This window comes from Bison bison, unplaced genomic scaffold (genome assembly GCF_000754665.1).
Source record: "Bison bison bison isolate TAMUID 2011002044 unplaced genomic scaffold, Bison_UMD1.0 scf7180017864338, whole genome shotgun sequence".
Classification (NCBI taxonomy): domain Eukaryota; kingdom Metazoa; phylum Chordata; class Mammalia; order Artiodactyla; family Bovidae; genus Bison; species Bison bison.
In genome coordinates, this window is record NW_011494910.1 from 2,074,173 (window position 1) to 2,089,356 (window position 15,184).

The following is a 15,184-nucleotide window of genomic DNA, read 5'->3' on the forward strand; positions in this document are numbered from 1 at the left end:
TTTTTTTTTTTTTTTTTTTTTTTACTGAGGCTCTGTTATAATTCATGATTTCAGTTAACTCATGTATGACAAACAATATGTAGTAAAAGCAAAATAATAGGAAGTGATAGATAATGAGATTTCATAATCAACTGTTACATGCTGTTATGGATCTAAGTACTTTGTAAACTCCAGTTTTGTTTTGGTTCTTTTTTTGAATAATAATTATTGAAGATATAACTGTGCAATATTGAGACATAGAACAAAATACAATCATTAGAGGACAGTTGCTCTACAAATCTACCATATGTCCTGTCCCTCCTGAACCCTCCTCCGTCTCCCTCTCCAGTATCTTTTTAATGGCACACTTTCTGCCAGATGTTAAACCCTTATTGAGGCTTAGATTCTTCAGGTCCTGTTCCTGCTAAGTTGCTGGACTAGCATGACTGCTGACTCCATTCTCCCAAGTTATCTCTAGAGACACTATAAAAGGAAAAGACTGAGAAACAAGTGGGTGATGTGGGCTTTTTTGAATTGCTGGGCAGGTGGGGGTGGGGGGTGGCTGGGTGTTTGGCCTTAGACAGGAGTCAGCCAGGCGTGGCTGTAGGAGAATAAAATCAGGGGAGAAGAGAGCTACTGGAATGCCCTAGTTTCTTCCCTGCCTCATTACCTTGGAATTACCTTTTTCCACACTTGGGTGTGACTCAGCTCTGGTCTAGCTCTCCTCAGAAGTAAATCAGGGCATAACAGAAGTCTATACTTGGGAGGAGGGGTTGAGAAAAAAAAAAAAAGTGATGGCTGACTTTAGACAGTCCATTCTCTGTCCTTTACCTCCTTATTTCTTGTTGTTCAGTTGCCCAGTCCTATCTAACCCTTTGCAACCCCATAGACTGCAATACGCCAAGCCTCCCTGTCCTTTACCATCTCACAAAGTTTGCCCAAGTGCATGTCCATTGCATCAGTGATACCATCCAGCCATCTCATGCTCTGATGCCCTCTTCTCCTCCTGCCCTCAATCTTTCCCAGCATGAGGGACTTTTCCAGTGAGCCAGCTCTTTGCATCAGATCACCAAAATATTGGAGCTTTAGTTTCAGCGTCAGTCCTTCCAATGAATATTTAGGGTTGATTTCCCTTAAGATTGACTGGTTTGATCTTGCTGTCCAGGGGACTCTCAGGAGTCTTCTCCAGCACCACAGTTCAAAGGCATCAATCTTTGGCATTCTGCCTTCTTTACAGTCCAGCTCTCACAACTGTACACGACCACTGGGAAGACCACAGCCTTGACTGTGTGGACGTTTGTCGGCAGAGTAATGTCTCTGCTTTTCGACACACTCTCTAGGTTTGTCATAGCTTTATCGTCTTCGCATTTCATGGCTGCAGTCACCATCTGCAGTGATTTTGGAGCCCAAGAAGAGAAAATCTGTCACTACTTCTACCTTTTCCCTTCTATTTGCCATAAAGTTATGGGGCCAGACGTCATGATCTTAGTTTTTTTAATATTTAGTTTTAAGCTGGCTCTTTCACTCTCCTCCTTCACCCTCATCAAGAGGTTCTTTAGTGTCTCTTCACTTTCTGCCACTAGAGTGGTGTCATCTGCATATCTGAGGTGGTTTTTGTTTCTCCTGCCTATCTTGATCCCAGCTTGTAACTCTTCCAGCCTGGCATTTCTCATGATGTGCTCAGCATATAGGTTAAACAAATAGAGTGACAGCAGACAGCCCTGTTGTGCTCCCTTCTCAATCGTGAACCAATCAGTTGTTCCATAATGGGTTCTGTTACTTCTTGACTCTCATACAGGTTTCTCAGGAGACAGGTAAAATGCTCTGGTATTCTGATCTCTTTAAGAGTTTTCCACAGTTTGTTACAATCCACACAGTCAAAGGCTTTACTATAGTTGATGAAACAGAGGTAGATGTTTTTCTGGAATTCCCTTGCTTTCTCTTATGATCCAGCGAATGTTGGCAATTTGATCTCTGGTTCCTCTTCCTTTTCTAAACCCAGCTTGGACATCTGGAAGTTCTTGGTTCGCATAATGCTGAAGCCTAGCATGCAAGATATTAAGTATGACTTTACTAGCATGGGAGATGAGTGTACTTGTCTGATGGTTAGCCATTCTTTAGTACTACCCTTGGGAATTGGGATGAGGATTGACCATTTCCAGTCCAGTGGCCACTGCTAAGTCTTCCAGATTTGCTGATGTATTGAATGCAGCACCGTGATGGCATTATCCTTTAGGATTTTGAATAGCTGTACTGGAATTCCATTGCATCCACTAGCTTAATTAACAGCAGTGCTTAATCCTTAGGTCTCCCCAAATCCTTATCATAATGCTGTATCTCTCTGGGGAACAAAAGATGAATCCTTAGTTGAGCAGTGATTGTACGGGGTGGAGAGTAATTGTGGTTTTCTGGTGCTTGAGATTTCCTGCTTTAGTGCTTATTTCCTACCTTACTCAGCTTACTGTGACCGATATCGAGTGGAATTTGGTCTTCTCTGTATTGCTTCACCTATTAGAATAGCTTCTGTCCTCTAGGGAAAAAGAACAGAATGTTGAAGAGCACAGGTATTTCAAGAGGAGGACAATGTATAGGCTTCTTGGAACAGAAATAATAGAAGAGATAGATCAAGGGTTTAAAGTTAGATAATCATTCTGAAAGAAAGAGGGATGATATTAGCAACTTGAAACAAGAATAAGCAGAGGCTGAGAGAACCAAGCAGCAATAGCAGGCTTAAAAATACAGTGGTTGAAACATTGAACAGCGCATCAAATGGGTGAAATAATGCAATGGATACAGTTGGACGAATTAGAATTCTAGAGTGAGGAAATATCCCAGAACAAAGGGGAAAAAGACAAATATATATATATATATATATATAAATGAAAAGCTAAAAGATAAGGAGAATAGGTATAGAGATACATCTGAATAATAGGCCTCTTAGAGGAAAAAAGAAGGCAATGGCAGTCCACTCCAGTAGTCTTGCCTGGGACGGAGGAGCCTAGTGGGCTGCCATCTGTGAGGTCGCACAGAGTCGGACACGACTGACGTGACTTAGCAGCAGAGAAAAAAAAAACGAAATGGAGGAAGTACTGAAGAAATAATGGAAAAATAGCTCTCTTAAAATTACAAAGGGAAAACAAAGTCCCTGGATGGAAAGGTTTCTTGGAGTGGTAAATATGAGAGGTCCAGGTTAAAAAGACTTACAATAGGACTTCGCTGGTGATCCAGTGCTTTAAGAATCTGCTTGCCAATGCAGGGGACCCGGGCTCAACCCCAGGTCCTAGAAGTTTCCACATGCGGCAGGGCAACTAAACATGTGCACCAGAGCTGCTGAGCCCACGCTCTAGAGCCCGAGAGCTGCAACTGCTGAAGCCTGCACGCCTAGAGCCTGTGCTCTGCGACAAGAGAAGCCACTGCAATGAGAAGAGAAATGGGCATCGCAACAAAGAAGAGAAAGCCCATGCACAGCACAGAAGACACAGTGTGGCCCAGAAAGTAAAGTAAATAGTTTTTTAAAAGTTCTTCCAGTAGATGAGGTGAAATTGGTAGAACTACCCTGGGATCAGTGGACAAATTCACCATCATGGTGAGAGATTTCATTTTGTCCCTTAATTGTAGGTCAAACCTAGACAGTGTGTTAAAAAGCAGACACATTACCTTGCCAACAAAGGTCCGTATACTCAAGGCTATCTATGGTCTTTCCAGTAGTCATGGACGAATGATTGAGTGCTGAAGAATTGATGCTTCTGAACTGTGGTGCTGGAGAAGACTCTTGAGACTCCCTTGGACAGCAAGAGATCAAACCAGTCAATCCTAAAGGAAATCAACCCTGAATATTCATTGGTGCTGAAGCTGAAGGTCCATTACTTTGGTCCCGTGATGTGAAGAGCCAACTCATGGGAAAAGACCCTGATGCTGGGAAGGAGGGAGGGGAAGGGGATGACAGAGGATGAGATGGTTGGATGGCATCACTGACTCAATGGACATGAGTTTGAGCAAGCTCCAGGAGACGGTGAAGGACAGGGAAGCCTGTCATGCTGCGGTTTATGAGGTTACAAAGAGTTAGAGACAACTTAGTGACTGAACAACAACACAGTGTCTAATTTATGATATCAGGAAATAACGATAAAATTTTTTAAGTTGGAGAGGTAATAAGATATAGTAAACTATCACAAATGGAAAGAAGGATGCATCTGTACACTGAATAAAGGTTAAAAGAATACTGTCAACTGTATGCCATCAATTTTGAAGATTTAGACAATGGAAGAAGAAAAAAGCTTGAATAATATTTATTAAGCTCAAGCAGCGATTAGAAGTTTTCCCAGAAAGGAAACACTGGGTTTTATAAGTTTTGTAGGTGAGGCTTTCAAAGACTAGAACATCCGAGTTTTGTAGAATTATTTTTCTAGACTGTAGACAAATAGCGACTAAACAATTTATTCTGTTAGGCCAGCTAACCCTGACATTCAATAAGACAGAAACTTGACAGTGGGAAACAGATTTATTACATAGAGACTTTATAAGCTGTCCAAAGTATTAGGGAATCAAAGCCAATAGTGCACAAAAAGAATAATATCCAAAACCAAGTTGGATTTATCTCAGATGAGCAGGAATTTAATATTAGAAAATCCATAAATTCAAAATTTTATCACATTAATAAAAGATGAAAAAAATTATGATCATTTCAATAGGTAAAGAAAAAGCATTTTCTAAATCACTCTTCTGTGATACATTTTTTAAAAAAATTTTAATGAAGTATAGTTGATTTACAATGTCGTGTTTCAGTTATCCAACACAGTGATTCAGTTTTACATATATATATAAATATAGATAGATACACACACACACACACACACACATATTCTTTTTCACATTCCTTTCCCTCACGGGTAATTACAAAATACTGAGTATGGTTATATGTAGGTTCTTGTTGATTATCCGTTTTGTATATAGTAGCATGTTTGTCCTTGATATATTCTTCGGTCCAGTTGCTCAGTCATGTCCGACTCTCTGCAACCCCATGGACTGCAGCATGCCAAGCTTCCCTGTCCATCACTGGAGCTGGCTCAAACTTATATCCATTGAGTTGGTGATGCCATCCAACCATCTCACCCTCTGTCGTCTTTTTCTGCTTTCGATCTTGCCCAGCATCAGACTCTCTTCTAATGATCAGTTCTTTGCCTCAAGTGACCAGAGTATTGGAGCTTCAGCTTTAGCATCAGTCCTTCCAATGAATATTCAGGCCTGATTTCCTTTAGAATGGACTGGTTGAATCTCCTTGCAGTCCAGAGGACTCTCAAGAGTCTTCTACAACATCACAGTTCAAAAACATCTTCCACACTTAGCTTTCTTTATGGTCCCACTCTCACATTTGTCCATGAGTACACGGAAAAAACAGCTTTGACTAGATGGACCTTTGTTGGCAAAGTAATGTCTCTGCTTTTGAATATGCTATCTAGGTTAGTCATAGCTTTTCTTCCAGGGAGCAAGCGTCTTTTAACTTCATGGCTGCAGTCACAATCTGCAGTGATTTTGGAGCCCAAGAAAATGAAGTGTGTCACTGTGTCTATTGTTTCCCCATCAGTTTGCCATGAAGTGATGGGACCAGATGCCATGATCTTAGTTTTTTTATTTTATTTATTTATTTATTTTATCTTAATTTTTTTAATGTTGTGTTTTAAGCCAGGTTTTTCCCCTCTCCTCTTTAACTTTCATCAAGCAGTTGTTCAATTGCTCTTCACTTTCTGTCATCATCTGCATATCTGAGGTTATTGATATTTCTCCCAGCAATCTTGATTCAATGAGGAAGAAAAGGAACCCTCTGAAGCCAGTAAGGTATAACTATTAGAAAAAAATAGAGAAAACATGCTATATAGGTAAGCATTAGAAACACTCCCTTTAAAATCAGAGACAGAGATGCTTGATCCAATGCGTGTATTCAATATTGTATTGACAGTCCTAAGCAGTAATGTAAGACAAGCAGAAGAAATTAGAGGCACAGAATTGGAAAGGAGGGAATGAAATTTTTATCCGCAGGTGATATGGTCATTTACATAGAAAACAGAAGATCTATAGACAAAATTATGAGTTTAGCAAGGTGACTGGATATGTTTACTGAAAGTCATTTTTATTTCTGTATATATGCACAACCCACTAAAAACAGTGAACGAGAAGGCATCACAGTAGTATAAGAATATCAACTTAAGAAATCAGCTTAAAACAAATATGCTAGACCTCTAAAGGGAAAGTTGAAGACTTAATAGATATTAAATAAAACCTTAATAAATATAGGAATATGTCATGTTAATGATTGGAAAACAATTTGAGCACGGATTTTCATGGAGCTTGATGATGCTAAATTTTGTATGGAAGAGTTAAGGGCCAAGAATAGCTTGTCACTTCTAAAAAGGAGTGGCTGGGGACTTGCCCTGTAGGATAACAAGACTCATGATAAGATGTAAGGATTAGATGTGGAGTTGTATAGACAGAAAGATCATCTAGCAGACTAGAATAGAGAACTTGTGAACACCAGTACGTGTTGCTACATAACAAAGGTGGCTGTCAGTCAAGAAAGTATTCAGCAGATAGAACAGGAAAAAAAATGGCCATCCATATGTTGGTGAAAATGAGACCTTGAAGAGGCAGAGACCATTGACTAAAAAAGAGAATATTGATAAATATAAATTTGAGTTCATTAAAATTAAGTTTTTGCCCATAAAAGTTTTTTTCCCACCTAGAAAATGGAAAGGACGTTAAAATCAGGAGAAGATATTTGCAGGACATTATATTGACAAAGGGTTAATATTAAAAATATACAAAGAACTATTGCAAATTGATTGACAAAAAATCAATTAGAAAAGTGTATAAAAGAACATTTCACAAAAGAGGAAATATACATGGCTGATAAATATGTGGAGATAACATCATTAGTGATCAGGTAACTAACTATATACCAAACACATACCTATTTGGGAAAATTCCTGGAATTACATATAATGTACTTCTTTTTTGTAAGTTGAAAGCAACCAAACTAAAAATATGTATTTTTTTAGGATTCCATTTTGATGCAGTGAAGTGCTTAAAAAGAAAGAAGAGAAAATCGAAACAGGATTCAGAATGATTGTTTGGAGGAGGCAGGGGATGGTAGGAGAGAACCTTATGGTTAAATGTAGATTGTTGTCAGTCACAGTTTGTGGATGTTTATTGAATTATTTAAATAATCAGGTAAAAGTGGGTCAGGGCCTTTCTGTGTGGTCTCCAGTAGGATAGCCAGTGGGGAGATGTGGTTCATTGGGGGCCATTTTTGGAAACCATCCAAACTATTACTAATATTTATATTCACCATCCTGTTCTACTGTGTATATAGTTGACAATTTAGGCACTGGGGATATATTAGTGAACAAATAAGTATACATTCCTTCCCACTTAGAGCTTATGTCTTACATGATAAAAATTAAACTATATAATAGGTTGATAACAAGGACAGTGAAGAAGAGAGGAATAAATCAGGGAAGGAGATAGGGAATACTGGGAGGTTGGGAGTTGCAGTTTCAAAAATGTATTGTCTTTAGAAGGCCTCAATGATAAACTGACATTTAAGCAGAGACAAAAGGAACAGGTTTAGGAGCCAGAGGGGCAAGGGTGGAGCAAGGAAACCTTTAGGAACTAAGGCAGTTCAGAGATGGGCAGTTTGGTTCAGTTCAGTCCCTCAGTCGTGTCCGACTGTTTGCGACCCCATGAATCGCAGCACGCCAGGCCTCCCTGTCCATCACCATCTCCTGGAGTTCACCCAGACTCACGTCCATCGAGTCAGTGATGCCATCCAGCCATCTCATCCTCTGTCGTCCCCTTCTCCTGCCCCCAATCCCTCCCAGCATCAGAGTCTTTTCCAATGAGTCAGCTCTTCGCATGAGGTGGCCAAAGTACTGGAGTTTCAGCTTCAGCATCATTCCCTCCAAAGAAGTCCCTGGGCTGATCTCCTTCAGAAAGGACTGGTTGGATCTCCTTGCAGTCCAAGGGACTCTCAAGAGTCTTCTCCAACACCACAGTTCCAAAGCATCAATTCCTCGGTGCTCAGCCTTCGTCACAGTCCAATTCTCACATCCATACGTGACCACAGGAAAAACCATAGCCCTGACTAGACGGACCTTTGTTGGCAAAGTAATGTCTCTGCTTTTGAATATGCTATCTAGGTTGGTCATAACTTTCCTTCCAAGGAGTAAGCGTCTTTTAATTTCATGACTGTAGTCACCATCTGCAGTGATTTTGGAGCCCCAAAAAATAAAATCTGACACTGTTTCCCCATCTATTTCCCATGAAGTGATGGGACCGGATGCCATGATCTTCGTTTTCTGAATGTTGAGCTTTAAGCCAACTTTTTCACTCTCCTCTTTTCACTTTCATCAAGGGGCTTTTTAGTTCCTCTTCCCTTTCTGCCATAAGGGTGGTGTCATCTGCACATCTGAGGTTATTGATATTTCTCCCGGCAATCTTGATTCCAGCTTGTGTTTCTTCCACCCCAGCGTTTCTCATGATGTACTCTGCATAGAAGTTAAATAAGCAGGGTGACAATATACAGCCTTGACGTACTCCTTTTCCTATTTGGAACCAGTCTGTTGTTCCATGTCCAGTTCTAACTGTTGCTTCCTGACCTGCATACAGATTTCTCAAGAGGCAGGTCAGGTGGTCTGGTATTCCCATCTCTTTCAGAATTTTCCACAGTTTGTTGTGATCCATACAGTCAAAGGCTTTGGCATAGTCAATAAAGCAGAAATAGATGTTTTTCTGGAACTCTCTTGCTTTTTCCACGATCCAGCGGATGTTGGCAATTTGATCTCTGGTTCCTCTGCCTTTTCTAAAACCAGCTTGAACATCAGGAAGTTCACAGTACATGTAATTGCTGAAGCCTGGCTTGGAGAATTTTGAGTGTTACTTTACTAGCAGGTGAGATGAGTGCAATTGTGCGGTAGTTTGAGCATTCTTTGGCATTGCCTTTCTTTGGGATTGGAATGAAAACTGACCTTTTCCAGTCCTGTGGCCACTGCTGAGTTTTCTAAATTTGCTGGCATATTGAGTGCAGCACTTTCACAGCATCATCTTTCAGGATTTGAAATAGCTCCACTGGAATTCCATCACCTCCACTAGCTTTGTTCGTAGTGATGCTTTCTAAGGCCCACTTGACTTCACATTCCAGGATGTCTGGCTCTAGGTCAGTGATCACATCATCATGATTATCTTCGTCATGAGGATCTTTTTTGTACAGTTCTTCTGTGTATTCTTGCCACCTCTTAATATCTTCTGCTTCCGTTAAGTCCATACCATTTCTGTCCTTTATCGAGCCCATCTTTGCATGAAATGTTCCCTGGTATCTTTAATCTCCTTGAAAAGATCTCTAGTCTTTCCTATTCTGTTGTTTTCCTCTATTTCTTTGCACTGATCGCTGAGGAAGGCTTTCTTAATATAGTAATAATGGAAGTAGTGACACGTTTTATTTTGAAGATACACCTTCCAATTTGTGAAGGGTGAGAGAAAAAAGGAATCACGGATAGCTTCCAGGTCCCTGACCTGCGTAAGTGCAGCCATTGGAGACTAGGACTAGTAGGTTCAGGGAGATGAGGGGTTTTTTTTTAATAGCTTTGAAATGCCACTTAAAAACTAGCTGTTTTAGGGCTTCCCTGGTAGTCCATAGGTTACAAGCCTGCCTTACAGTGCAGGAACACTGGCTTGATCCCTGGTCCAGGAAAATCCCACATGTTCGAGGACAGCTAAGACCATGGTGCCACAACTACTGAGCCCACACACCGCAGCTGCTGAGACCTGTGTGCCCTGGAGCCTGTGCCCTGCAACAAGAGAAGCCCTCACACTCCAACTGGAGAACCCTCGAGCAACAATGGAGAGCCAGCGCAGCCATAAATTCATGAAGAAAAAAAACTAGCTGCTTTAAAATGACAAGTTATGTACCGTTTGACTTCCATTTTATAACAAGGGAAGCTGATAGAGGGTTGAATTTAATTAATTTAGGATAGCACTAAAAAAATATTTAGTTTTGACTGCATTGGATCTTAGTTGTAGAGTCTTAGAATGTGTCGTGGGCTCTTTGTTGCGATGCGCAGGCTTGTGGTGGCTGGGCTCCAGAGCCCCACACCGTGAGGGATCTTAGTTCCCTGACCTGGGTTCAAACCTGTGTCCCCTGTGTTGGAAGGCAGGTTCTTAACCTCTGGACCACCAGGGAAGTCCTGAGGGTTGAATTTATACTTTGTTGTCTTTAATAAGTCTTGTCAGAAGAGTGAGGAGTCTTGTTACCTGCAGGCCGGACTTTGTTGATTTTATTTTATTTATAAATTTCGCTGACTTTTATCAGCTTTTTACTAGAAAAAGTTCTGAGGGTAAACACAAGTTTATTTAAAATTTTTTTCTTTCTCTAGTTTTTTTTTTTTAATAGAAATCTATTTAATTTTGACTGTGGTAGGTCTTGGTTGCTGCATGCAGGCTTTCTCCAGTTGGGGCAGGTGGGAGTGGCCCTTTGTTCGGTGTGTGGTGGCTTCTCTCGTCGTCACTGGCTCTAGGCCTGCAGGCTTTAAGTAGTTGCAGCGCGGGCTCGGTCGTTGTTGTGCATGGGCTTGGTTGCTCTGTGGCACGTGGGATCTTCCTTGACCGGAAATTGAACCAGTGTTCCCTGTATTGCAAGCTGGATTCTTAACCACTGGACCATCAGGGAAACCCCTGTAGGGTTTTTGTTTTGTTTTGTTTTAAAGGACAAGAGATAAAAGGTGAAAAATAATTAAACCTTACTTGTATTTAAATTCCTGTATCTCTCCTTTGATGTTGTATGTCCAGCTCGGTGTAACCCATTTTATGGGTATTCAGTTGCTATATACTCTTCGGGCTTGGCACATTTTAAAAGCTGTTTTAACTGATACTGAATATTTTGACTTTCACTTTTCCTGTGGTCTCTTGCCAAGACATGTTTCAACATGTTGCAGAGGTTTTCCTAGGCCTGCTCTTGGAATCTTAACCCTGTTACTTAATCTTGGTAATTCCCTCAGCCCTGCATCTGTCTCCTAGGGGGTGCTCTTGAGCACTGTCCAAAAGAGGAGGCGATACTAGAGAACTATGTGATCTACAGGGGAGGTAATGATTGTAAGTTTCACTTTCAGCTAAAATAGTGTACTCATCATCATCAGTGTAGAGGTTGGAACATGCCTGAACTGATTTCTCTTGCAGACTTCACTCGAGGGAAGTATAGATGGTTTTTACTCTTAATTATGTTCTTCCGTTTTTTGCAGAATCAACTGGAAAGTGATCAGAAGAACCGCAGCAAGGGTATATTGCACTTGCGTAGGGTGCTCTGATATATGTGTCTTTTTTTACTTCTGCTTGCTGCTTTTCTTTTTGGTGTATCCTAAAGAGAATTTTCTACTTTAGAAGATATTTTATAATTTTTTTTCCGTTTAAACTTAACAGCAGACTTCACGTCACTTCACTGCCAAAATGACATCGTTTTCCACCTCTGCCCCATGTTCAGCATCTGACAGTGCTCGCAGGATCTCTCCAGAACAAACCAATCAGGTAAATTATTTTTAGGCGTTCCTGTTTTTCTTCAAGTTTTTGAATAGATAGGGGCATGTAGCTGACTTCACTGACTAGGATTTTATGTAGAGCAGAAAAGATTACTTTTTAAATGTCATAAATAGCATCAGTGCTCATAAATTTGAATTGATCATCTGTTAAATAAATATTTAAAGGTTACAGATTGCTCAAAATGGCACATTTTAAACACCACCCTGCTTTAGGATATGACTGGCTAGTGGAGAATTTGGGGCCAAGTTATATATTTGTCTTCTTTCTCACTTCATTGTAGCTAGTTTGTTTTCTTTAAAAATCAGTTTTAAATTGTAATTATAGCAAGTGTATTCTTATAAAAAAATTCAATTTATCACATTTTATCTGTAGAGATTCCTGTGACCATCTCCTCCTTTCTTCCCTCAAAGTTCTCGCCCCCTAAGATAACACTGTTACCAATTTGGTGTGTCGTGTTCCAGATTTTTTCCTTTAACATGAAAATAAAAAATTTTGTTTAGTATTTGATATGTATTGCACCATATATAGTATTATGTACCTTAGTTTATGATAAAGCTGGAATTTGGATTTGATAAGGGAAAATGTGGCTTATGTAATAAAGGGCTTTTTCTTAATTGGCCATCTCTAGACGGAAACAAAGGAAGACCTCAAACCTTAAACAAAAAAGAGATAGATTTAATGTAAAAAGTGAAATGATAAAAAATACTAGAAGGACATTTAGGAGATGTTGTAAAACTTTAGAATAAGAGCAACTTTAAGACAAAACCTAAGAGGCTGTAAGAGGAAGAAAGAAACAAATTTAATCATATAAATTGAAAAAAATTAAATTGTTTGACTAAAGATATACTCCACAATCAGACTCAGGAGATGGCAGAGTCACTATTCCTTATATGTGTATACCACACCCTGTCCATTCGTCTGTCAGTGGTATTTAGGTTGTTTCCATATTTTGGCTATTACGAATAATGCTGCTATGAATAGTGGTGTACAGATATTTACTTGAGTCCCTGCTTTCAGTTCTTTTGGATTTATACCTAGAAGTGGAACTGCTGGGTCATACGGTAATTCTATGTTTAACTTCTTGAGTAACTGCCAAACTGTTTTTCACAGTTGCTGCACCATTTTACATTCCCATTAGCAGTGCATAAGGGTTCCAGTTTCTTTATATCCTCTCCAACACTTTGTTATAGCCATCCTAGTGGATATGAACATGCTGTCTTTTGAAAATGTGATTTTTCAGAAAATCAGCAAGTAATAGTCTGATCATCCGTAGTTACTAGATGCTAAATGTCTACCAGGGTTTGTTAAAAAAAAAAAGTTTAAGGTTTGTTTTTCCCTTGGATTTCAGAGACCACTCTGATTGAAATGTAAATAGCAAGTTTATTCTATGTTTATATCAGGTACGACCAAAACTGCCTCTTTTGAAGATTTTGCAAGCAGCAGGTGCACAAGGTGAAATGTTCACTGTTAAAGAGGTAAGCTGGGACTCCCCTAGTGGCCCAGGGGTTAAGACTTTGGCTTCCGGTGCGGAGGGTGTGGGCTCAGTCCCTGGTCACATACTCTTCTGAGGACGTGAGTTATTTAAAGTACTTAGCATTTAAATAACTTTTTTAAAAACAAAAACAAATTAAATTCTTTTAAGTGGAAAAAACTCTATTAAAACAGTCTCTTTGAACTGCTTGGATTTAGTAGGGTAAATATCTAACCCTTCTTAAACAGAGGGAAGGAACAAAATTATCAAGCTTCTTTTGACTTTTCATAAAAGCTTATCAGGGCTTTCCAGGTGGTACAGTGGGAAAGAATCTGCCTGCTAGTGCAGGAGACACAAGAGATATGGGTTCGATCCCTGGGCTGGGAAGATCCCCTGGAGGAGGAAATGGCAACCCACTCCAATATTCTTGCCTGGAGAATTCTGTGGACAGAGGAGCCTGGCGGGCTACAGTCGATGGAGTTGCAAAGAGATGGACACAACTGAGCGCACGCACAGCAGCCGACACCTGTTAGCAGTGCTGTATGCCTGAGTCACTCTACCGCTTTAGGAAACAAATCTGGAGGCGTTTCAGATTTTCTAGAATACTCATATTTCCGTTGTCATTTTAAATTAAGTGTATCATTTTGGACTTTATGTTTAAAATTCTGATAAAACTTTTGCAAACTCTTATTAAAATGTGGATTTTTATATCAATTAAGTTGTAATAATGCATTATGCAGTCTCCTTCGGTAGCATGGCAGTTTGCCTGAGTTAAGACAGAATTAAGTATATATTGTTTCGGGAAACTGTTTTATGGGGGAAAAGTTGGACAGTTTACACAATAAGCTCTTTATTATGAATCTTGACACTGTTTGGTACATAAAGAGGAATTTTCTCATTTTTATTTTTAAATATTGGTTATCATATGTGCATTGAGGCAGTATTGTATAATGAGAATGGTAGTATGTACAAATTCAGAGTAGTGTATTTAAAGATCTTATTTTGTATACTTAGAGTGGATTTATTTTTTTCTGAAAGTTGGATAGACATAAATGTAAAACTTCCTTTTCCTTACGGTAGACGTTCTTTCTCATCTTACTTTTCTCTAGATATTCAATTAGATATGAGAGCTCTGTTAATACCGGGACACATTGCCTGGGATGGAGGACAGCCTGAGAGCATCGTAATTCCTGTATAATAGAAACAGTGTAGGGAAAAGTTTTGTGCAAATATCTAATAATTCTTGGGAAGTCAGGGACTAAAGATAAAAATTGCTGCTTTGATCTGTTTTGTGGTCTGTGATAAAATTCTTACTGTCATCAAGTGAACTTAACTATTAAGCAATTGAAAAAAAAGGACTTTTCAGGTGGAGCAGTGGTAAAGAATCTGCCTGCCATTGCAGGAGGTGCAAGAGATTCTGGTTCGATCCCTGGGTCGGGAAGATCCCCTGGAGTAGGAAATTACAACCCACTCCAATATTCTTGCCTGGAGAATTCTATGGACAGAGGGACCTAGTAGGCTCTAGTCCATGGGATCTCAAAGGGTCGGACACAACTGAGCACACGCTCACACACACACTACCCACACACAATTTTTTTAAAAATCTACCACCTGGAGGAAACATTTGGAAAATTAGATAATTAAAAATTTTTGAATCACTAACTTCTGTGTCTTCCCTTCCATTTTGTTAACTCTGTGAAAAGGTCAGATAGACTAAATTTTTATTTGATAAACACTTAAATTGTTTTATGTACTTATAGTGCTGATGGCTTATTAACCATTGTACTTCCATTTGCCAGAAAGACTTAACACACATCAAAGTCTATAGTAGTTGTGTGCCCTAGAGTTGGAAAACATTTTTATGATCCAGGCAAATTTAAAGTTTATTACTTCTAATAATAGAACAGATTCCTTTATTTGGACTGGTGAGAACATTTTTAAGGGGATACCTGGTAAATTCACCACTTTTCCTCATTATCAGACTGGTATATTTCTGTTCTAAAAAGTAAGGGTCTCTTAGTGTCCAGAATGATAGTAAGTAGATGAACTTAGTAATTGGGGGCAACAATGGCACCCCACTCCAGTACTCTTGCCTGGGAAATCCCATGGACGGAGGAGCCTGGTAGGCTGCAGTCCATGGGGCCGCTAAGAGTC

The 15,184-nt window shown here is 39.7% G+C and overlaps 1 protein-coding gene across 6 annotated transcripts in view; it reads left to right on the forward strand.

Annotated features, from left to right (window-relative positions):
* The window catches only part of MDM4 (MDM4, p53 regulator), a 42,259-nt gene that overhangs the window by 10,858 nt on the left and 16,217 nt on the right, over window positions 1-15,184 (forward strand). For 3 of the 6 annotated variants that reach the window (XR_826507.1, XM_010854157.1, XM_010854156.1), the window contains exons 2-3: window positions 11,443-11,547; window positions 12,960-13,034. Coding sequence is in view for 5 of the 6 variants with exons in the window: in XM_010854157.1 (XP_010852459.1) it covers window positions 11,470-11,547; window positions 12,960-13,034 (153 nt within the window). In the remaining variant the exon portion in view is untranslated. Of the gene's footprint in view, window positions 1-9,369; window positions 11,215-11,442; window positions 11,548-12,959; window positions 13,035-15,184 lie in introns of those variants that run through there. The other 3 variants (XM_010854158.1, XM_010854159.1, XM_010854161.1) reach the window with 3 other exon arrangements.